General features: G+C 46.8%; 1 protein-coding gene across 1 annotated transcript in view; it reads left to right on the top strand.

The window, feature by feature from the left end:
• MPPED2 (metallophosphoesterase domain containing 2) overlaps positions 1–24,684 on the top strand; it is a 174,354-nt gene extending 149,670 nt beyond the window's left edge. The window contains exons 5-7 of the mRNA XM_036258541.1: positions 16,743–16,858; positions 20,309–20,422; positions 23,273–24,684. Coding sequence (XP_036114434.1) covers positions 16,743–16,858; positions 20,309–20,422; positions 23,273–23,391 — 349 coding nt within the window. The 3' untranslated portion in view covers positions 23,392–24,684. The remainder of the gene's footprint in view (positions 1–16,742; positions 16,859–20,308; positions 20,423–23,272) is intronic.
• The last annotated feature ends 226 nt before the right edge of the window (positions 24,685–24,910 follow it).

The raw sequence follows: 24,910 nt of genomic DNA, 5'->3' as shown, positions 1-24,910 counted from the left end.
TGTTGATAGGCATTATAGAAGAATTTGGGACTGATTCAGAGGGACCGAATGTGTTTGGATCATGTTCAGTTATATCAAGTTAAACACATTTCTCTCCAGCAGGGCTTCTCAGAGTCCTGACCTTGGTAATTTTCACTTGATACCCCCAAAGTGGGGTCAGAATGCGATGGTATTTCTCAAACTTATTTAACCATAAAACACGTAATGATCCCGAACAATCTCAGCAAGTCAGATCTATCGGCCCTGGTAGGGGAAACTCTGCCCTGGGAAGTTACACCAGGAACCCTTGTCTTACTTTAGTCCAAGTGTCATCTCTGCCCCTGGCCCCAGGGCCACCACCGAACTGCAGAGTGGGGACCAGGCTCAGCAGGGCAAGGAGAGACATGTCCTTGGCACTCGGAGCTGAAAGTCCGCCCCTTTTCACGCCCACCATCTGAGCATCGGTAGAGCTCTTGTCCTTGTAGGTTAGTCACGTGAAGGCATGAGAGATTAGCTTGGCCGCTGGGGACCTGCGGAGGAGCCTAGCATTGCTTCCAGAGCATGACACTTGGGTTCCAGCAGGCATCCCAGAAACAGCCTGGGACACAGTTCACAATTCAGGGACCAGTGGGTTCCGCTTCAAAGTAATGCTCTTCATCCTAAAACTCACACATCGAAATGGTCATCATACTCCTCAAAGTAAGCAGTTTTCAGAGGAATTCTGTGAGTACTCGATAGGATGGAAGTACAACATTCAGTCGTGTTCATTCCGGGGCATATGTTTAAAAAAAAAAAGCACTACGGTGTCAAAAAATAAAAACCACTATGGTGCCATTACTTTACATAGGCACACCTTGTATAAACATCAGAAATCTAATTTCTGGGGAATTTCGTTTCAAGAAATCAGGCCTGGCTCACATAAAGATACCTTTCAAAAGAGAAATGTAACACATTTAGCTAAGCTCAGGCTTTTGGGTTTTGTTTTGAAAGCTATAAAGAAGTAAACTGTAACCCTCTTTATTTTTAGCAGACACCTCTAGAAAACCTTGAACAATGTTCTATTTATAAAACAAAGAGTCTGTTTTCGTGTAACTGTGTTTAGTCTTTTATTGGAGCAAAAGCAGGACTAAGTATCAGAAAATATGAAATGTTTCTTTTTCCAGATTTCTTGAATTCATCAACCACTCGTTAAAAACCAACAAAACGATTGACCTGGTTTTGTTTCCCGCTAACGTGAGATCACCTGGAGGTTGATAAATGGTGCTCAGGGCTCTGAGTGGATTGGAACCGAATGAGCCACAGGCTGGTGGGGGAGGGAGCGGAATTTGAAATGAGAGTACAGTCTGGTTTTTGTAAGAGTTATGCTGCTGAGTGAAAGAGAACAGACCTAAATAATTCTCTGGTTAAATTATTTCACTATCGCATTATATAGAACATTTATAATTTCATCATCCTTCAAGGCATAAAAAAAATAGAAGAGACTTTAGCTGAGTAAATTCCATGGCCATAAAAGATTCCAGGGTGAAAATAAGTGACTCAGCAGAACTAGAAAGCAGTGTTAGGAACAGGCAGGTACTACCCTTCGACCTTGTCATCCTGATCCATTGTATGGTGCTAGTTTTCTACTCTTTGCAATAATAATAATCAAATCAACATTTATTCAGTGCTTACTATATGCCGAACACCCTGCTAAGAACATTAATTACATGGATGGTTTTATTTGACTTTCTCAACAATGTATCCATGAGGTAGATGCTGGAATGCTCTATTGTACAGATAGGCAGACTGGATCTCAGAGAGATGCAACAGGAGCTGTTAGCCCCCGTTCAGGCTCAGGTCTGACTCCAGAGCCTGCAGTGTACCTGCCCAGTGGCCGAGGCTCCCCGTGAGTCAGACGCTGATGTCCACTCTTGCCTCTTTTTGATAAAAATCCAAGAGAGAAAGCTTGGTATCTGAGGAAAACTCCATACCACTCCTGACCAAAAGGATAGCTCCTTTGCTCCTCCACACATTTTTTTCCAGTCATTGCTCATCCCAGGACTGCTGAGGTGTCACCTCCTTCAGATGGCTCTCTCACCTGCTACATCTTTTCATTTGTACACCCTGTTGTCTGTTTACCTGGCTGTCTCCACATCCCCTTTCATTTCGGACCTTCCCTTAATACAGAACCTGGTGTAGGAATCGTCAGCAAATGTATAGTGTGTGAGGGAAAGAACTGCATGCAGATTTTACGTAAATTCGAACTCTGTGCTAGGGGCTGACTTTTCCAAGCAATATTATGTCTTCAGAATTTCTTTGTTACTTCCTAGCCTTCATAATTTGTGCTTGCATAATGTACATATTATTGAACATTCCAATCATAGTAATTGTCTTGCCATTCTTATTTTTGTGCAGAGTTTAGGACATAGTACTTGTTTCTAACATCTTACCCTTTTTTTTTTTTTTATCCTCACCCGAGGACATTTTTCCACTTTTTGTTCAGATAGAGCGGGAGGGAGAGAGAGAGAGAGAAACATCGATGTGAAGGTACACATCGAGTGGCTGCCACCTGCACGACCAACCAGGGCCGGGGACAAACCACAACTGAGGTACGTGCCCTTAGCGGGAACCGAACCCGGGTCTCTGTACCGCAGGCCGACACTCCAACTGCTGAGCCAAACCGTCCAGGGCTAACATCTTACTCTTAAAAAATAACCCTGTGGTGACTAACTTTTCACATAGCATTTTTCCTTGCTTATGGATTACTTTACTCGGATATAATCCCTAAACCGGGATTGCTGAGTCATAGTACAAGCATTTGTGCAATCTGTGATAGCATTGCCCCATGTATATACAACAGGAACCTCATGTGTAATTTAAAGTTTTCTGGTAGCATCATTGAAAAGTGAAAAAAAAAAAGTAAAATTTATTTTAAGAATATATTTTATTTTACCCACTGTCTCCAAAATATAATTTAAACATGTAATGAAGCCCCGGCTGGTGTGCCTCAGTTGGTTGGAGCGTCATCCTGTACACAGAAAAGTTGACGGTTCGATTCCTGGTCAGGGCACATACCCAGGTTTCAAGTTCAATCCCTGGGCAGGGCCCGTACACGAGACAACCAGCCAATGTTTCTCTCTCACATCGATGTTTCTCTCCGCTCTCTCTATCTCTGTCCCCTGTCCCTTCCAATCTCTCTAAAATGAACAAAAAAAAATTTAAATAAATACACATAAACATGTAATGAATATATAAATCGAGGTATTTGTACATTTCTTTTTTGTATGAAGTATGCAGAATAGCACATGTGTTTCACGTTTACAGCCCATCTCAGTTTGTTCCGGCTGCATTTTGAGCTCCCAGTGGCCACCTAGGGGCCATGGTATTTGGCAGCAAAGGCCTACGTGACAATGAAGTATTTTTAAATGTTTCATTGTTGTCCAAAAACTCAATCTTAATCTGTCTTGCCCCATCCTATCCTCCAATCCCATAGAATATCTGGATCACTCCTTTGGGCAATTATTATTCTAAACTCTCTCACTCTTTTCAATATTATCAGTATTTTCTTGACACCTGCTATGTATCAGGCACTGTGTTCGATCCTGGAGACCCCAATGTAAGCAGGACCTGGCTCACAACCTGTTGTGGAAGAAAGACTTATTCACAGCACAGCGTTTGCCTCAAAGGTCCGTAGGAATGAGGTGGGAAATAAGTTAAAACACACACGTGCACACACACAGGCCAGTCGTAATGCACAGTATGACAGTTTCACAAATGACAATTAAACAAAGAGCGGAGGCATCGGGAAAGCTTCTTGGGGAAACAAATGAGTTGAGCCTTCAGGGCTCAGTAGAATTTTAATGGGCAGGGAGAGAGGAGAACAATTTTGACTCTCTCGTTATCCCAACCAGATGGCAGGTTGGGACGGTCTCTCATTGTATTCAGATCTCCCTGGAGGCCTTGCCAGAGCCTTGCAGGGGAAGGTGCTCAATAATGGCTGCTGAGCCCAATTAATAATGTATGGTTGGCTGGCACACAGTGAGGGAGACACGGGGTCTGTCTGCTTGCTTTAACCTCTGCATTGACGGGGCAGCTTCAGCGCCTCCTCACTGCTCCGAGGGCGGACACTGCCACTTTGCCGTCACAGTGCTCTCGCTCTGCTAAATCGGTCTGGACTGAACCTCGTCATTTAGAGCCAAAATGGTAGATAAATGGGGCCAACAGTTTAACTTACATCTGACCTACTTGTCACTTATTTCAGTTCTTCTGAGCTTTTCAAATGGCACAAACGGGCAACATGGGCAGCCAGTGATGTGGGAACTAGAAGACACTTCATCAGAAGACACGTTCTCGCCCTGGCCGGTTTGGCTCAGCGGTGAGAGCATCAGCCCACAGACCAGAGAGACCCGGGTTGGTTCCCACTAGGGGCATGTACCTCAGTTGCAGTTTGTCCCCGGCCCCGGTTGGGGTCGTGTGGGTGGCAACCACTCCATGTGTCTCCCTCATGTTGATGTTTCTCTCTCTCTCTTCCTCCCTCCCTCCCTCACACTGTAACTGAAGATAAATGCAAAAAAAGAAAAGAAATGTCCTCAGGTAAGGATTTAAAAAAAAGGAAGACACGTTCCCTTTCATTGCTACTCAGTCATGCACATGTTTGTTTGATGATCATGCAAGTTTCATAGGAATCGTTACCCCGTTGCACAGTTAAGGAAACAGGAGAGCAGAGAGGTTACTTGCTCCGGGTTATGTAGAAAGGAAGTTGGAAGAGCCCGGACTGGAGCTCATGTCTTCTAACGGCATGTTGTGCTGGCCCCTACCCGAAGCTGGTCCACAGTGTCTGGATGCCGTCACTTGTTGCTTTGAGACAGATTCACCCAAGTCGCTGGTGTCTGCATTCTTAAATCTGAGAAATGGAGAGAAGGCACCTTTTTGTAGGGATACAAAGAAGATAAATTAGAAAACAAAACCCTCAGAGTTGGTGATACCAGTATTTATAATATGAACATTCATACTGATGGTAGCAATAAGAGCTGACGCCTAATTATTAACACAGGGCAAATACTCAGCCAAATGCATTACATACATTGTCACAGTCAATTCTCACAACAAGTCTGTGTGACTGAGATTATCATCTCCACTTTATAGATGAGAAATCTGAGCTCAGGTGGAAAAACTTGCCCAAAGTCACATAGCTAAGCAGAAAACAGTCAGAATTTGAACCCGGAGCTAACCTTTAACGTTGGGTATGGACTCCAAAATTACGTTCACGCCATCTTAGCTGTAAGTGACCCTGGTCAGGCTGCTAACATATCTATTGCTGTACACCGCTTTCTCTACACTTGCCCACCACGCAGGGTCATTGTGAACGAATAAATGTGAGGATGATTTGCCATAAGTGCTATGCAGTTATGTCGTGGTCCCTACATTTATGCTGAAATTCCTCAGTCAGTTGAGAGGGGAATCTCCAGGGGTGGCGCCCAGCACACGGCAGGGGCCCGGTAAATGTGTATTGAATTACTTGAATGAATACAAGACCTTTGCTACTGAAGAAGCCTTTCTGTTCCCACAAATGATAATGAGGAGGGGAGAGAAAAAGGCAAGCCCTACATCATCTTCCTGAGCAACAGTGCCCCGAATCCACCGATTTCTTCACCCCCTGGAGGAAACTGCTCTGCTCTTACAGAGCAGAGACTAAGTAGATAATGAATTCTCCAGGTAGCTCCCTCCACGCTCAACTTGCATGTGGCTGAACAGAGATTTTTATACACTGAACAGTTTTCCCCCCTAAATGCTGCAGTCAGTATAGAAAAAGTAGAAAATAGACAAACAGAAAGAAGGGAAAAAATCATCCTTGAATCGTTCTCCCGCCCCCAGGATAACTATTCATTCAGCATGTTGGTCTGTTTCTTTTTCCTCCGCATTTTTTTTGTGTATGTGTACTTGAATCCACACTGAAAAGCAAATGAATCCTTTGCTTTTCCATTGACCAGCAAGGAATATACATTTCCTCACAGAGTTAAAAACACTCATTATTTTTTTTTTTTAATCCTCACCTGAGGACACTTTTTGCATTCATAGAGCGAGAGGGAGGAAGAGAGAGAGCGAAGAAACACTGATGTGAGAGAGACGCATCGAGTGGCTGCCACCCACGCAACCCCAACCGGGGCCGGGGACAAACTGCAACCGAGGTACGTGCCCTTAGTGGGAACCGAACCTGGGTCTCTCCAGACCGCGGTCTGACACTCTAACCATTGAGCCAAACGAGCCAGGGTTGAACACTCATTCTTAACTCAATTCAGCTGTCAAATATGCACGTGTCTGCTTGGTTCTTGGTGCCAGGGACACAGTGGGACCAAGCTTCCTTGTTGTGTTTAATGAATGGCTACATAGTATTTTATGGCCCACTTATCACTTATTCTCTTTGGATCTGTTTTTCAGGTGGCAGATTTTCTTAACAGCATAATCCTCACCAGCTCTGTCAGTCTGGGGCCTTAGAATATGAAATAGTGTAAAAAAGAAACCAGCATTCGTGATATAAATGTGTGTGGCAACACTCACACATTCTCAACTACACTAGATGTAATAAAATGTTGTATTATCCTCCATCAGCGGGGCAGAGATTTCATCAATCCATCAATTTTCAAGATTTTGCTAGGTGCCCAGCCGGTGTGGTTTAGTGGTTGAGCGTCGACCCATGCACCAAGAGGTCGCCAGTTCGATTCCTGGTCAGGGCACATGCCCAGGTTGTGGGCCCAATCCCCAGTGGGGGGCATGCAGGAGGCGGCCAGCCGATGTTCTCTCTCATCAATGTTTCGATCTCTCTCCCTCTCCCTTCCTCTCTCTCTCTAAAAATTAATAAAGGAAAAAAAAAGAAAATCTTAAAAAAAAAAAGTTCACTAGGTAACAAGACAAAATCTAGCTAACCCTGAACCCACCTTTTCCCTTTTTTTATTCTTTGGGCAAATCTGAGTTAGAGAACCACTCTCTCCCTGCACAGTTTTGTGACACGTCTCCAGGGTGGGAAAGGGGGTGGGGAGTTGCAGGTGCCCTGTGCCAAGTTGCCCGAGTGCTTGGCATCTTCCCACCTCCTCCACCGGGTCGTTGGCCCTGTGCTTTGGAGCCGGCCAGGAATGAGACATGCGCTGTCCCCGCTGGCTCGGTCCCTTACGGGGATGCCGTGCTGTGTTCTGTGCTCCTGGTTTCAGCTGCAGAGCCTTATTAACGGGTGTGCTTGAGGAAATGAGAGGAGACCTCCCCCCAAAAGTCCTGCCACATATGCCATAGGTCACCTTCTGGCCTGGGGGACAGACACTCTGTACTTGGAATCGCTGGATTCATTCTCAGATCATTCTGTTGTTCCCCAAGTTCCTCTGAAGGGAGATTACTTAGAAACAAAGGCCAGAGTTTAAAGATTTCTGTCCAGGGTAACGTTACCTATGAAGTGGCAAGCTGTGGGTTTGTCCTGGACACTGAGCTCAATTTTGTATTCCCAGCACCTGCCTGGACAGAACCAGGCCTCCAGGTTATGTCTGTTAAATGCATAAATGCCCCAGAAATACCAACACTGAGTCCGCCCACTGGGCTTTCAACCCAAGAACTGCACACCGCATGAAGGAAGGGACTCGGGCTTACCCTCCACGTCTCCCTCTGGCCGAGCTTAGTGCCCGGCACATCCTAGACTTTCAGAAACCTTAGGTGAGAAAATGAATGCTGTATACCCATGCAGTGGAATATTATTCATTCATAAAAAGGAATTCATTTCCAACATACCCATGCTGCAGCCTGGATGAACCTCGAACACATTATGCTAAGTAAAATGAACCAGACACAAAAGAACAAACATTATGTGATTCCACTTCTGAGAGATACCTGGCACAGTCGTGGTGACAGACGGAACGTGGAATGGTGGTGGCCTGGGGCCGTGGCGGCGGGTGACGTGGCACATGCTTCTCTCCATCTGTTGAGCCTGCCTTTTTCTGTGAAGCCTGGATGATGGGTGCTCTGGTGTCCCTATTTGAGGAGTTCTCCCGGCCTGGGGTTAGACACCAATGCAAGTCCCACGGGGAGCTGCCGAGTCAGGCCGGTCCTCTGATCAGGCACCTGGTACTGGTCCTCTGGTTTCTCGGCCACAGAACCAAGAGATATATCTGGAAGCACACGGCACACGCCAGCCCTGCTTCACCCGCCCACCCGAGAGTCCTGCGTGGTCTGTCCCCTGCCCTGCCGGGCGCTCTACCTGATGGATGGGCACAGTCCCCCTCACGTTCCTGTGGGGAGGAAATGCATTGGAAATCTCCGTCTTCCTACTATGAACCTAGTTATACGATTAAAGGCAGGTAAGCTTGGGAGAGCCAGGCAGACACTGTGATTTCTAATAATTCAGGGCACACCGAGTTCAAAAACGGGTCGTAGTGATTTCCCCCCTTGGTTCCTACAGCAAACTCTGCTTACATCATCACCTTTCCGGCAGAGGGAAGGAAAACGGGCAACAGAGGCTGAACTCGGGCAGTTGCTCCTTATGAGTTACACAGAAGGGGGCACATGTTTGTACAGACCGGAGTGTGCTGCCCTGGGTGACGAAGCCCCGGGTCATGGCTCATGGACCTCAGGTGACTGTCTCAGGTATGATTTGCTCCTGTCCTGGCCACGGCATACAGACCACATTACTCACCGAGGCCGCCCTTTACCGCAACAGGATCTCTCCATCCCAAGGCCCTCGTAAGGGAAGACCAACTACAGAGTCATCGTGCAGAGATGGGACTGGACAGCCGGCGCCGCCCTCGTGGCAGCCGCGCCTCGGGGCTTGGGCCCAGTAGCCGCGCAGGGGAGTAAATCTTGCCCCGAGGCTCAGCTGGCCCTCCCCGTCTAGGCAGTCAGGGTGTGTGTGTGTCGCTTTGCTGCACAAGGTGCAAAGTTCCTCCGTCGGCCAATGCAAGACATCTTTTCAATGGCATGGAAAAGTGACTTCCAGGCTGCCCAGTGGAGGGACCTGGGGGGAGAAGGCTGGCTGTCCTGCGTACAGAGAGGCAAGGAGGAGAGCGGGCCAGGTGCTTGCCTCTCAGCGGATATTCAGGACGACACAGCTGGTGCCAGGGAAGCTGCTCTTTCTGACCCGTGGGAGGCTCCGCCGCCAGGGGAGGGCTGAGCTGCCGGGGGAGCTAGAGAGCAAGAGTTATCACGGCAGCTTCACGGCGTGTGAAGGGCGCAGTGGTTAAATGAGCTTCTTGTGGACCTGGTCTCTTGTGCCATCAGGGATGGGCCGATGGTGGCTGGGCGTGCCAAGCCTGGGGAAGGCTGCAATTCTGAAACGCCACCATTTAGAAAAGAAGGTGTACGTGGGAACCAACCGGCTCCTGGTGTGGCTTTTGCTTCATGGAGGCGCCGGGCGGTGGTGATGTCATTAATAAGTACCTTGTCAGTTCCTCCAGGGAACCTCTCCGACTCCTCTATTATAAATATCCCAAGGACCCCAAGTAACCTTCTTTACACTTCCCCAATTTAAGGTCCTGTCAAAATCTAACCATCTGTACCAGCCAGCTAAGCAGCCTTGACTAACCGTTTGCCCTGTGCTCTCGCATTCCACGGAATTGTCTGTGCAAGGCTGAGCCGGGCAGCCAGCGCGTGGGTGCCTTTCTGAAAAACTTCCACTCAGAAGTGAACTGAGGAAGTACCTTTTAATAAGTAATCAGCCCGAGGAAATCAGGCTGTATCTAGCCATCTAGTAATGCTTGAGTGTCCATTGGGCTTTGCAGAAGTCCGGAGCTGGAATGTCTCTGATTTGATGGGCCATAGCTTAGGATATTCTAGAGAGAAAAAGTAACATGACCAACTCGTGTGTGTGTGTGTGTGTGTGTGTGTGTGTGTGTGTGTGTTTACCTACACTCGTATTGCTAATATATATAAATTAAAAGCTGTGTATTGTCCGGCCAGTGTGGCTCAGTGGTTGAGCATCGACCCATGCACCAAGAGGTCGTCGGTTCTATTCCCGGTCAGGACACATGCCCAGGGTGTGGGCCCAATCCCCAGTGGGGGGCTTGCAGGAGGCGGCCAATCCATGTTCTCTCTCATCAATGTTTCTATCTCTCTCTCCCTCTCACTTCCTCTCTCTGTAAAGCCAATAAAAGAAAAATAAAACATTAGAAAAGCTGCGTATTAACACTTTGTGGTAGTACTCTGCCCAAAGTTTTACATAAAGTATCTCTTTGTCCACACAGGCAGAGATTCTGTTTCTGTTTGAAAGATGGGGTGATTGAGGCTCAGAGAAGCCAGTAAGTAGCAGACCCTGGACTTGAACATGGGTCTTTGGACTCCAGGATCCGTGCTCATACCCACTGTCTCCAAAACGAGAATGGCTGACTTGCACAGAACCCCCGCTTCCCCTACCTCTAAGTGGCACGCCCCAAACGCCAGCGCCTGGGTCTGGCTCGTGAGCGTTTCCTCCTTCACAGCTTGCTGGCAGGAAGCCGGGGAGCCCACCTGGGGCTTCCACACTCTCGTCTCCGCAGGAGGCACCTGGGAGACCGTGAATGAGAGTCCCAAGTGTCATAGCCTGCCCAGGACCCTGTGTCCATGGAGAAATCGCTGGCACCGATCAACACCAGGGCTGTGAACCTCAGCAGCCCCTCTGAGCTGAACAAGTCCTAACTTCTCACTTCCAAATTCTGCCTTCATGGGGTATACCCAGCCTCCACTGAAGTTGGTGGGCGAGTAAACAGCCATTCACCTGTCCAGGCCCCAGGATTTATGGTCCGGTACCTCCCTGCTGCTCACAGCACTGTGTACTGCAAACACAGATGACCTTTGCTGTGATTTCACCTCCACCTGCTCCACACAGAAAACCTGTTTGGTATTGACATTGTGTGAAACAGTTCTGCCTCCGTGAACTCCCTGAGTGCCTGCTCCTGGACCTTCAGCCCGGAGAGGCCAAGTGCCTCCAATTCCGAGAGCAAGAGGGGGCGCACCGTGAAAGCACCCCTGGCTTCTGTCCATCGGACTCCCCGTCCAATAGCTGCAGAGTGTGAAGGGATGGGTTGTGAGCTCCGATTGGCCCACTGGCAGTAGGGTGCTTTGTGGGACGTTTTCGTCCGAGTTGGTTCCCATGTGGTATTTGTTAGTCACAGCTAATTATTAAGTCCTTGGCTGAGGCAATAGACACTGTTCCCTTGAATTCCTCTCTCCTCCTTGCCCCCCTGACCCTTACTGCTACAGAACAAAACCCATTGTGGGGCTCTGCACCACATACCTTCCAGTGAACCCCCGATGGGCTCACTGCTGGGGTTTCACGTTTCAGGTTGAAACTCAACAGGATATAAAGCATCATTCCTCGATGCTGACATACTCTGTCTCCACTCTGTGTAGTTATTTTCCCCACACTGGACTCAGCGCTTATCAGGCAATTTAGGTAATTCACTGGAAGCCAGTCACAGCATTTACTCAGAACACTGACAGTCTGCACAGAATTCCCGAATTAGGATTTCTGGATCATAGGAGGATCATCTAGGGCCTGGTTTTGCCAGTTGTGTCCAGAGGTGTGGGTCAGAAAGGAGGAGGGACTGGGTGAGCAGGCGTTGGGGGAGCTCCTTCTCCCCAGTCCCCCAGCTAGAGCGCCCCCGCTGGTACCTGCTTTGGGTATGGGCTTCTGCGAAGGATTCCTGCAACCTAAAAACACTCCTGAAAACCAGTAATCAAATCCACCTACTCATTCATGTCTTAGAAGAGGAAACAGGGCCCACTGAGGGTCCGGTCGAGTTAGTGAATTGATGCCAGAAAGGGAATCGGCACACGGGTCTCCCGGCTTCTGTGTGCCCCGTTTATTACGCCAGGCTGGCGTAATTCTGGAACCCATCACTGAGTTGCTTTTCCGATTGCCTGGCCACTGCCTTTGGAAAGGGCCTAATCTAGAGGATCTAGCAGGGGTGGGGAACCTTTTTTTCCTCCAAGGGCCATTTGGAAATTTATACCATCGTTCTCGGGCCATACAAAGTTAGCAACTTAAAAATTAGCCTGCTATGTTTGGTCAGGCTAATTTGATGAGGCGTGTGATGTTAGCTGGTATTGATTTCACAGGCTGGACGTCCCCCACGCCTGATTTTAGAGGAACAGAAAGCATTCCAGACAAGCCATAGCAACATTGCTGAGGTCAGACCTCTTCAGCTCCACAACGCCATGGCACCTGCCGGGGTTGTACAGTGCACAGCCTGAGAGACTACGGAGCAGGCCAGGTTTTACTGGACGTGAGTGACAGCCCAAACTGCAATTAGGATACAAGGCACCGGCTTTGCAGCAAGCAGATCTGGGTAAAATCTGACCTTGCATGTTACTTGACATACCAATCTTTAGCTTTTTTATCTAAGAATAGTTGATAATACCTAGCTCAAGGATCATCCTGAGAAATTAAATTTAATAGTCTATGCAAAAAACCCTATGTAAAGCATATCAGGGACTTGATAAATGGTCCCGTTCCTACAGCTTAACTTCTCTGTTGCTCTCATACACATAACAGGTTTGAGTCAAAAGAAAAGCCAGGCATTTTTTTTTTTAAGATTTTAATTTTCTTTATTGATTTGAGAGAGAGAAACACTGATGAGAGAAAAAGAACATCAGTTGGCCACCCCCTACACTGGGGATCGGGCCCACAACCTGGGCATGTGCCCTGACCAGGAATTGAACCGGCGACCTCTTGGTGCATGGGTCAGTGCTCAACCTCTGAGCCACACGGGCCGCGCAAACACCAGGCATTTTTGAAGTTTACCCTTGACTTGGAATTTCTGGATTTTGTCACAAGCTTAACATTAACCAAATGAAATGTGTGGTATCTATAGACCATGGGCCTGTCTTAATCTTTTACAGTGCAGTTGTAAAACTGAGCACTTCCTAGGGGAATACGGTTGTGGGTTTCTAAGAAACAAATTCTGTGAGAGAAAACTGGAAAGACTGAAAAGATTAAGTCCTGTTTCTTTGACGCGAAGCCCCTGGGATGCGCTGGGGGTTCAGAGGCTGATCGCCCTCAGACAGGCTCTGGCAGCGAAATCAGAGCCCCTCGTTGTACCAGCTACTTGGGTGTGCTTGGGACGCTTTCAAACCGTCCTTATTTGCAATTCAGGCAGGAACCATAGACCCAGAAGCCGGTTTTCAAAACGAGGAAAACAGATGTTTTTGCTTATTTTTCTCTCTCTCGTGCCCAAATGCTCGCTGAGTTTTCACTGGGTTTCGATCTGGTCTTTTTTTTTTTTCTTTCTTCCCCCTTTTCCTTTTTCAGACACATCACGGAAAAGGGTCGTTGGAAAACGCAGGGAAGGGTGGGCACCTCACCCTGGGAAAGCTCTCTTTCAGACCCCAATGAAAATGGTCCAGATTCTGAAGGCAGGGGGGCCTAGGAGACCAGACAGAGTGCGGGACTCGCGGGGCTCTGGAAGGGCCTCCCTGACAGTCTCGTCCCCCCTGCAGCCCGGGGCTCCCCGCAGATGGGAGAAGAAAGCGGGGCTGCCCTTCCCTCCAGGAAACCACCAGCACTGTCCCTGCCTGAGCAAGGCAGCACGGCCGGAGGGGCTGCGGGGCCAGGGCCACTCGTCCCGAACTGTATCACCAGCTCTGGCGGTTCAACTACGGGATTAGTGTTCTAGTGTTGCTGTAACAAATCATCGTGAATTTAGTGGCTTAAAACAATGCATATGTATTAGCTCACAGTGTGTAGGTCAGGAGGCTGACACGGGTCTCACCAAGCTAAAATGCAGGTGTCAGCAGGGTTGTGTTCCTTTCTGGAGGCTCCGTGGGAGAATTCCTTTTCTTTTCTTATCTTTTCCAGCTTCTAGAGGCTGCCCACATTCCTTGGCTTGTGTTTTCTGCAGCTTCAAAGCCAGAACAGCAGATTGAATCCTTCTTTTTTTTTTTTTTTATGCTCACCTGAGGACATTTTTCCATTTTTTGTACAGATAGAGTGGGAGGGAGAAAGAGAAAGAGAGAAAGAGAGAGAAACATCGACGTGAAAGAGACACATCGAGTGGCTGCCATCCACATGACCAACCAGGGCCGGGGACAAACTGCAACCGAGGTACATGCCCTTAGCGGGAACCGAACCCAGGTCTCTCTGGACCGCAGGTCAACGCTCTGACTGCTGAGCCAAACCAGCCAGGGCCAGATTGAATCCTTCTTACCTGCATCCCTCAATTCCCTCTTCTGTCTCCCCCTCCTCCACCTTCAGGGAGCCTTGAGGTTATGTTGGGCTTACCTGGGTCATCCAGGCTAATCACCCTCATTTAAGGTCAGCTGATTCACTCCTGAACGCCATGGCAACCTTAATTCCCCTTTGGCATGTAAGGTAACATATTTACAAGTTCCAGGAACTGGACCATAAACATCTTGGGGGTAGGGGGAGATTGTTGCCTACCGTAGGTATGTAGGTCATTTGTACACTAAATGCAATAGTTGTATGTACGAGGACTCTTTCAGTTGCAAGAAGCAGGATCTAACTCAAGCTGATAAAAAGAAAAGGGTCTTTCTGACCTATGTACTTAGGAGGAAAATGTGGTTGGCTTCAAGCACAGCTGGATCCCCATGTCCAGGGGTCATCAGGGCTCTGTTTCTTGGCTTTCTTTATGGTGGTTTGATGTTCAAGTCCAGGCTGTCTGCGTGGTGGCTAAGATAGCTCCCAGACAGTTCCAGCCTTACATGGTGCTCAAGACTCAGCATCCGAGAGAGGAAGCCATCACTTATTTTCAAAAAGTAGCTCCGGCAAAATCCTGAGGATGACTCTCATTGGCCTGATTGGGGTCATATGTACACCCCTGACCAATCACTGTCCAGGGAGAGGCGGTCCCTGCTTCACTCTAGAGCAGGGATAAGTCAGCCCTACCAGAGCACATGTACAGAGTTGGAGAGGTAGACGTTCCCTAGAGGAAATTAGGGTGCCGTTGTTTAACGAAAGAGGAAAGAATTGAGCAGGAAAATCCACTGGTGTCCACTCCACCAATATATTGCTGTCCATGTCACCATCTTATTGTTGGGTTTCAGAACCATACCATAGATATATTATTTTAGTTAAGAGCTCATTTGGCCTTAAGCAACAAAACACTCAGACTTGAAAGAGTACAGAAGGGGCCAGAAAGTCGAAAGTTAATTCAGGTAGTATATAAGAAGAGGAATTGCATGGTGATTAAGGGGATGGGTTTTGGAACCAGCCTTCTTGGGTTTATATCCAATTCATTGGTTGTGTTTACTTTACCTCTCTGTGCCTCAGTTTTCTCGTTCATAAAATGGGGTTAATAATAGTACCCACATCATGAGCTTGTGAGGTTTAAATAGGCTATTACAAATTAAGTGCTTAGAATCGTACCTTGACATATCATTCAATAATTAATAGCTTTTATAATAATAACTATTATTATTATATTACTACTGTTATCACAGGTAAGCTTCCTGAGAATGGCGTAAGGACTTGGAAAGTGGTTGGGAACTAAGTCAGATACTTACTTGGTTTCTCTTTTTCTAACTGGGGCCCCACAGTCTCTCATCTCTGGAGCTTTTTCTTTCCAGCCTCATCGGGAACTGGGGTTCTCACCTGAAAAGTGGATTTTCACGTGGCTTTTAGTTGTCATTCTTTTATCTCTGGCCTTGACCCCACATGTCCACCACCAAATAAATGCTGGGTCAGTGTTTCTGAGTTCAGAGTCTTGAGAGAATCTGACTGGACTGGGCCATGAATGGCTTTAAATAAGAATATCCCTTGTTCAATTAGCTGTGACTGACCAGGTGACCTTGTACCCAGGGTTACCTCTTTCATTAGGCATGAAAGAGGCCGTTTGCGTTGAAGGAGAAAAAGCTAAATGAGAAAATTGACCAACCTGTCTTTTACATGTATGCCGTAGCAAATTGGAATTTTCCTACAGAGCAAAGGACCCGGTTTCAAAACCGAGTGGTTATAGCTAGATGTTTGGGAAGAGGCCAGCACTGGGAACTGCTTTGTTCCGATGTGATTTAGCCTGGGGTACTTGTACAGAAAAACTGGTCATTCTCCCGTTGTTATAAATGGTAGAGACAGTTTCGGCTCCCATTGGAAATGCTCATTGGATAGACAGAGACCCCATAACGCTGATCTCAGAACCTCATTTCTAGAGCAGAAGTTCCTGAGAGGGTGGCCGCTCAGACCACTGTCAGGAGAGTGGATTCCAGAGTGACCAAGGATGTCCCCAGAAATCTTCCCTTCGGGGACAGAAGGAAAATTCCACCTTGGCCTTGTTCACTGGGTCCCTTCTCACCTCTCAGAGCCCCCATATTTTTGTTTTCTGCATTCTCAGTCCAGGGTATTCTTCGTGTACAGAGGTTTCTGCCTTCAAAGCACTTGTCCATTCTTCCAAGGACTTACGTGAGAATCGTTCTGGGGAAGTAGTTCCACGGTGATGGGGAGGAGGAGGGGGTACTGAGGGTATCTCTTAGCTCTGAGGCACCACAGGAAGGGTGGAAATGCTTCGGATCTGGGCTGGGCATGTCAGGAAGCACTGAGATTGGGGGGATGACAGAGCATTGTTAAGATTTTGATAGAAGTCTGCTGGGAAAGTCTCCACTGCAGAGGTGCGTGTGCCCCTTTCTAGCTGAACAATCCGCAGGCTCCACACTGGCTTTCAGATGCGAGGGTTTTGAAGCAGTCAACAAAAAAGCATCCCGCTGCCAGGGGCAACCATCAAAAAGAGAAAAGAGAGCGAACCGTGGGGGAATGTGCAAGAGAGAAATATTGCAGGGCAGAAACGAGGCTCTGCTGGCCTGATACCATGTGCATTATCTCCCCAAAGGACCCCGTGGTTTAATGGATGGGGCTTTAACCTACCCAGAGGTCAGTCTCTGCTGGACAAATGGAACCTCATCCCTGAGGGCATCGACATTCTCATGACGCACGGACCTCCTCTAGGTAAGTGAAGCAAAGATTCCCTTTGTCATACAAGATGCCTTTTTCCCCCAGCATAATGAATAAATGCTTCAGGGACATAATAATTTTTCTTAAAAAAAAAAAAAAGAGTGAACACAAAAAGAAGTGTCGGTGTCTTTAAAGAAACCCAGGATGATCATTAAACTCAGCAGTTCTTCTGGGCTTACAGGTGTTCTTGAAATTAAATTCTTTTATTTAGTCAAGTCAGGGAAAATCAAATGAGTGTGGAGCACCACAGTCTTTTGAGCCTGATAATTTATTTTAAGAACTGTATTCACTTTGGAGTAAAGGGATGGGGCGCGGAGGGCGGGGGCCTCCCGATCCCAGGGTTTTTGCATGGTGGTGAAATGATGGAGACTTTTGTTCAAAGGAGTTCATTTTTTTCCATATCGTAGTATAACCTGGGAAATCTTTAAAGTTCAACAAGATGCTGAGTATAGGAGAAAAAGATCTTTTTATTATTATTTATTTTTTAGCTGAGGTATTAAATAAGGACTGACGTTGGATGTTACTCAGCGATCCTCATCCTGAGCCTGCATCCAGGTGTGGATGGCCAGGGTGCTTCCAGGCTACCTGTAGTTGCCCAGACTGTGGGTCAAAAGATGATTATTTGACTTGTTATTATTTTTTAAATCCTCCCTCAAGGATGTGTTCATTGATTTTTAGAGAGGGGGGAGGGGGAGAGAGAGACATCGACTGGTTGCCTCCCATAGCTGCCCCAACCAGGGATCGAACCTAAAATCTAGGTATGTACCCTGACTGGGAATTGAACCCATGACCTTCCAGTGTACGGGACAACACTCCAGCTAACCGAGCCACACTGGCCAGGGCAATTCACCGACTCATATAATTACCTTCTGGTTGTTCAGAGTTTGTTGGCAGTTTGGCCACAGAACACTTTCCAAACATGACTGCCACCTGGGTCCCCAACCACTTGGGGCCTGTTACACCAGGGCCCTCCCTGGGTCCCCATCCACTCGGGGCCTGTTACACCAGGGCCCTCCCTGGCTCCCCATCCACTCGGGGCCTGTTACACCAGGGCCCTCCCTGGGTCCCCATCCACTCGGGGCCTGTTACACCAGGGCCCTCCCTGGGTCCCCATCCACTCGGGGCCTGTTACACCAGGGCCCTCCCTGGCTCCCCATCCACTCGGGGCCTGTTACACCAGGGCCCTCCCTTGTCCAGCTGAGCTGTGCTCGGGAGAGTCAGGTGATGCACTGTTAGTGGGAGTTTTCTTTCTCTCTTTAAGTTGTGGTTAAAAAAAGCAAAAAAAAAAAACCCTCTTAACAAATTTTTAAGTGTTCTAGAAAAGTTTTCTCAATCATCCTGATTTGGACAATGGTGAAAGCAGTTAATACAAAAGTAAATCATTTTCACAATGTATTCCCCTGTGGTTTGAGGTTGTTATCCGCCTTCTGAGGCAAGTGCTCTGTGCGTCACGAAGACGCGGCGGAAGGGAGGACCGGGCCTGAGCCGGTGGCGCATCTCCACGCTGGGGCAAAGCCAGAGAAGGGGGCCCGGTCTGCCGCAGACGGGAGACCGCAGATTGGCCCGGGATCCGCGCTGCCTGGCGTGCTCAATGCGTCGGAACCTCCAGCCCCAGGCTTGTCCCCTACCCCGTTTCACCCCATCCCATGTCTTAAAAGATTATACTTATCCACACTTTTTATCAACATAATTAATTCATGTCCCTATTTTGCAATCACTAGAGACTAACCAAAACATTAAATTGCTGGTGAAATATCCCGATCCGCAGAGTTACCCAGTGAGGTCCTCCAGAGACCGCGTCCAGCCAGCTTGGTGCTTTCCCCAGCAGCCTGGTTGGGCTCAGGCGTGGTTCCCTGATAGGCTGTTTCCTGGAAGGGACTCAGACATCCTTGGCATAGAAACATTCACAGGCCTGAAGTATTTATTATTTGGTACATAACTTTGGTCGGATCGATGGATTCGCCGACAAGTCATTAATTTTGGTACAAAAGTAAGTGGTAATAACGGTAAGTCTGAATTCCAGCCTCGGAACAATTCAGACATCCTTACGAGGGCGGCTGCCGTCTCTCTGTTTGTAGTAAAGATGAAGTGTCCAGAGAGGGCCGTGCACAGAGCAGGGTAAGACCTGGAGTTCCGAAATAAAAGCTCGGGCAAGCCTTTCGCCAGGGGAAGCTGAAGAATCAGTACGGTTACTGGGATTCCTAGGACAACGCTGTATTGGGAGGTGGGAGCGGGGTGGGCACTGGCCTTGAACTTCCCCCTGCGGGAAGGGAAGCCACCACCCCGTGGGCCGTGCCTGTGATGGTGTGAGCAAGATGCTTCCTCTGGGGTTGTATATGAAATGAGATATTTACCCCCTTCAAGAAACACACCTCCAGAGGGAGTAGGGAATAAGCCAATTACTGTGAGCTAAGGATTATTTCCTCTAATTAACAAAGTTTTAAGACCCCTGCTTGGATTTTTATAGGGCCCCCACTTCCATCATCTATTCCCAGACTCTCTGGCCAGTCCCCACACTCCAGCAATTATGTCTTTACAGAGATGTTAAATCTTCATTTCCTCAGTCTCGCCAAAGTGGAATCAACTTGTCTGTCCCTTTTGGCCCGATCATTTCTAAATAGCAAGGAATCACCTAATGGAGCTGTGGAATGGATCCCCACTGATTATGATTTAGCCTTTCGTCCTACCTGCCTTCTGCCGCCCCATCCTGCCGAGGCATTTGGGCCATAATCATTCAGATAGTTGACTTTTGCTATAATTGATGTTAGTTTTTATGGATTTTCTGCATTAAGCGTAGAACTAAGTGGCTTTTACATAAAGGAGTCGATTAGCCCCAGCTTCCTGCATGCCCCCACAAGGTCACCGTTGTTACCCATCGCTAGAGGGGAGGCCAGAGGAGGAACTTGGCGTTCCCAAGCCTTGGTCATCAACCTCCGAGGGTTAAGAGTTGATGTATCTAAAGAGAGCAAGGTTATCTTGTGGCCAGTGTGCAGGCAGCCCATCCCAAACTGTCTTCTCCGAATTGTCTTGGAAGTACACTGCTATCAGAAAAGTACAATAAAAAAGGAGAGGGACTGAGTTGGGCAAGAAAGAGATATTACGGGGCTGCCGGGAATAAATGTCATTGGGCCATGAAGAAGATTTGAAACCTGTGGCTGAATAAATCAAATCCCTTAAAGAAGAAGAAGGAAAAAAAAAAAAAGTTAATTAACAGGAGGAAAAAAAATGGAAACTGAAAAAAAAATTTTTTTTTTTTTTCAAGAACCTAAAGAAGACAAAGTGACGAGTGAAAAGTTCCTTAAAAGCCATTGTGAGCTTTAATGGAGAGGCTAGGATTACAGATAATGTAATAAACCTTCTGTGAGTTATGGCTTTCCTGAAAGTCTAAATGAAACCTTACCTGAAGAAAGAAAATTAAGAGTATTGATTGCATTTTGCCCTTAGGCTTTCGAGACTGGGTTCCGAAGGAGCTTCAGAGAGTGGGCTGCGTGGAGCTTTTAAACACAGTCCAGAGGCGAGTCCGACCCAAGCTCCATGTGTTTGGTGGAATTCACGAAGGTAAGACCAGAAGAGCTCCTGACATATTGTATCATTGCCCGTGAGCTCATTCCACAGCCGGACCTTGGCTGCCCTGGGTAACTGGAGCCGTGGTGCCCAGCCTCTTCCTACCCGGGGAACCCTTTCATCAGATGCAATGTTAGGAGAAATGCCCGCACATAAGTTGATGCATATTTTACATGGCGCTGCTCTATTTGAAACAGAGTAGAGGGCAGGAACAGGCCCACCTTATTGCTAGCCCAGCACTCCGGGGGCAGCTTCTGGAATTTCAGAGCTCTGGTGAGGAATGTTTGATAACCACTGCAGGAGAACAGCCATCAAGTAATAAAGGACAAATCTTCTCTTCAAGAGAGTTGGGAGAAATGGCCTCTTCCTACCTCTAAGTCTTGTTTCATGTAGAATGCACACCGACACCCAGGCAGACAAGACAGCCTTCAAAAAATAGCTTAGGACGTGCAGTGAAACTACGTAACCGTAGTGGCAGGAACCAGTACATTTGCACGTAGACATTATCTTACTAACCTCAGAAAACCATCTGAGACTTCTCAGAAATCATCAGCATTATTAGCTCCGGCTGAGGTTAAACGGAATAATTAAATCTCTCCTAAATGGGAACTGGTCCAGTTGCCATTTTCTGCCTTTCCGAGGAAGCTGGAGTCAAGTTCACTGAACCTGAAAGTCTCCCAGGAACCTTAAAGGTTCTAGGTCTTGTCTGTCCTCCCTTTTGCAAACCGGGGGGAAGTGGGCCTTTGGACAGACCCAAAGCCCTCTTTCTGTGGGCCGTCGACTTTCTGGCCCTGCTGGAGTCTCCCTGTTGACTTATGTTTGTGGGCAGTGGGTGTGTGTACGGAGGCAGCCCACTGTACTCTCTCCATCTCCTGCTTACAGCTGTTCCCTAAAGTTATTTATGAATCTGCATTTGAGGTGCTTAGATCTGTGTACGTGATGAAACAAAAAAACCGAGTTTGCTTTTCTTTTTTTTTTTTTTATCCTCACCCAAGGACATTTTTTTTTCCATTTTTTGTTCAGGTAGAGTGGGAGGGAGAGAGAGGAACAGAGAGAGAGAGAGAAACATCGACGTGAAAGGGACACATCGAGTGGCTGCCACCCGCACAACCAACCAGGGCTGGGGACAAACTGCAACCGAGGTACATGCCCTTAGCGGGAACCGAACCCGGGTCTCTCAGGACTGCAGGCCGACGCTCTAACCGCTGAGCCAAACCGGCCAGGGCTCAAGTTTGCTTTTCAAAGCCCACAAATCCAGTGGCTTCCTGGTTTAGGCGGGTAATAAAGAGCCCACTGGAAATCATCCTACTGAGGCCAGGAAAGATAAGGGAACCCCAAGTGCAGGCACCAGCTGAGCGGATGGAAAGCAGGGGTGCAGCTCCCCAGAAGTGCATGCCACCCTTCCCTGCCTGAGCTGTGTTCCTTGAAGAGGAAGGCGCTTCTCCAAGGCATGATGCATGACTTGGGGGTGGGGTGAATGGGTGCTCATGTCTAAACAGCATTTCTAGGGGCAATTATCAGGTTGAATTCCTGCAGCATGCCTATGGGTTTGCATTTCATCTTTTTTTAAAATCATTAATTAGCTTTAAACTAGCCAGACAATTGGGGAATTCCATTGAAGTCCCAAAATAATAAACTTGCTTAAAAGGGAGGAGATCATATTCAAATAAACTCGTCTCGATTTTATTCGCTTAAGACAGCTGAAGAGGGCAGAGCGAGGGCAGATACCAGCCTCCTGATGGAGAGAGATAACAAGACGTTCTGACCCCAGAACTAAACAGTGCACATTTTAAATGCCTCTTTTCTTTTCTTAAGAGATTTTTCCATTGACCCTCATTAAGCTCTCCACAGGCTTACTTGAAGAAATTTTAGCAATTTGGAAAGGGGGGAAAAAAACTTTATCAGTTATTCCTGTAAGTCCTGGTGATTTTCTTTTTTCACGAGCATATTTTTCTGTGCCAGAGAGCCTGGCACCAACATAGAATTACAAACTTAATTGCAGAGGATATAAGGCAAACAAGGTTTCCAGGGAAATATGCAAATTTGCAAACATGCTGAAAATTTCAACGTGTTAAAAATTATAAAAGGCTTGTACAGACCAAAGACCCAGAGAAATTCCCTTAGCTTTCTTCCAGTGGGTTGCAGGAGATTTACGCTGCCTGTGGGAAGTGTTTTCCCAGTGTCCAGGTGAGTTTAGGGAGCAATGTCCTATGGTGTTGTTTCTCCAAACCACTTGGACATTTGATTACTTGGCTCTTTTGAATGAAATGGAATTCGGGCTCAGAGCCACACAGTTCAAGCAAGATAAGATCACTTCTTGTTGTCTTTCACTGAGGCCGGTTAGATGATATTTCTTAGGCAGGGAGCCTCAGCAGCTTCCTCTCCCAACTCCCAGTGCAACTCTCCTTCCTTCTTCCTTCGTCTGGAAATCTGCTTGGGGTTTGGATGGGTGTGTCCCTGAGTTTATTACTCATTCTGTCCCCCAGAACTCCATAGTTAACATAGGGCTCTGAAATGAAAATCGTATTTTAAAAAGAAGGGGAAATATTTCTTTTATATTCTCCCTAGTAATGTTACAGCCTTTCCCTGACAGATTTTGTATTTAAATAAGGAATAAAGGGCCACTTTTTCTTTGAAGTAGAGGATCCTCCTTTTAAAGAAAGTAGAATAAAATCGGGAGGCTGCTTCTGAAAAGCTATTATGCCTGGGGAGGCTCCACTGAAGTTCACCTCACTGCCCACTGGCAAAGATTTTTGTTTTGTTTTGTTTTCCTTGCCAAGGGCCCTGCCTTGAGTCACTACTATTTGTATATGTTACGGTAAGCATGACACTCTCTCCCCACAGGTTACGGCATCATGACCGACGGTTACACAACCTACATCAATGCCTCAACGTGTACAGTCAGCTTTCAACCGACCAACCCTCCAATTATATTTGACCTTCCCAACCCACAGGGTTCCTGAAGCTCTGAATGCCCGATTGGAATGTGAGGGAAGGTCTATAAACTGCCATTTTTTCTAAGTATAAACTTACAGTCTCTTGTTTATTTCCAAATCCTGTGAGTTCTTTTTTGTAAATTGCTGGAACAAACAAACAAACACACGAATGATGCTAAAGGTTGTGCTTCTTCTTTATTATTATTTTCCTTTTTCTTTTTTTCCAATGGGGTATCCATTTGAAATCAAAGGAGCATTGTGAATTTGTAAAATGACTTCTGTTTTCTCAAAGGCCACGCCATTGTAAATTGTTAGTGTTCTCCAAAGGACAGCCAAGCTTTCTTTTTAAAAGGTGATAAAAGTCTTATTTTAATATGCTTTAAGCTGGAAGAGAAAGAAAACAAGAAACAGGTAGGCAGCGTTTTAAAAACCAACCAGATTTGCACAGCTGTGTTAAGAGTATTGTTTGAACTATTTTATTTTTTGGTGTTTTGTTGTTGTTGTTTTCTTGGTAACGTTTCTTTCTTCACAGATGTGGCCCGGATTTATAGTAATCTCTTCGAGAAAAGTCGGTGTGGAGAAAGACTTCCCTTCACACTCTCGCTGTAAAGAAAGTTGTGTCAAGGGAAGAAAACGGCCCTCATTTAAAGGATGGCTTAGCTAGTGAGATCGATACTGTGGTCATAGAAGGTCTCCTTGTTTGTTTCTTTTAAATTATTTTAGCTTTAAAAATATGGACATGGAATCTGTCCAGAGCAGGTATTTCATGCAGTAAAAAAAAAAAAAAAAAAAGAGTGTGTAGACTCCTTTTTAATATGGGTTTATATATATAAGTATTTTTTTGTGTACTATGACTCAGTTAGGAGTTTGATGTTGCCAAGGACCGGAGAGCTAGCTGCAAAGGTGCGGTGGAGCAAGGCCTTCGAAGTCCGAAGGAGCTCCCACATCTCAGAACTCAAGGTCTTAAAGAGCTTGAGCTAAATCTCGGTACAGTTACAGGCGTGTACAGACTGAAATGGATGCAATGGAAGCTAACTAAAATAAGGCTTAGTTGTCCTTTATATTTAAATGCCCTGAATTGTCTTCTTCCGCCCTCTCCCTCCCCCCATTTTGCACTGTGTGTCGATGCAATCTTCGCTAGCACAAAATATTGTCGCTACTAGTCATTTTCTGTTTTCCCATTGTAAATGCTGTTGAGCTTTATTCTATTTTATGTTACCTTGTTAATGAAATTTAGGAAAGCAGTTGTTTCTTTAAATTTATTGTGATATTCTATATCTAGCGGCCTTTATATGCAAATAAAATTGCAAGATTTTTAAATCCGTGCTGTTTGCAGGGTTGGCTGGAGGGAGGGGGTGATGGAGCCTGAGGAAGGGGGGTTTATTCATATGCAACAGCGGTACTCCCTTTCAAAAGAATTAGAATCCCTGACATTTTTTTTCTAATTTCCAATAAATTTTTATTACCCACCATTCACGGGCTGGCAGGTGGATCGATCAGGCACTCAGGGTATTCTTTCCTTCCATCGGGCTGTCATCTATCTTGC

The sequence above is a fragment of the Molossus molossus genome, unplaced genomic scaffold (genome assembly GCF_014108415.1).
Source record: "Molossus molossus isolate mMolMol1 unplaced genomic scaffold, mMolMol1.p scaffold_m16_p_13, whole genome shotgun sequence".
NCBI lineage: Eukaryota > Metazoa > Chordata > Mammalia > Chiroptera > Molossidae > Molossus > Molossus molossus.
The sequence above is the reverse complement of the archived record's forward strand: the minus strand, read 5'-3'. Positions and strand labels throughout refer to the sequence as shown.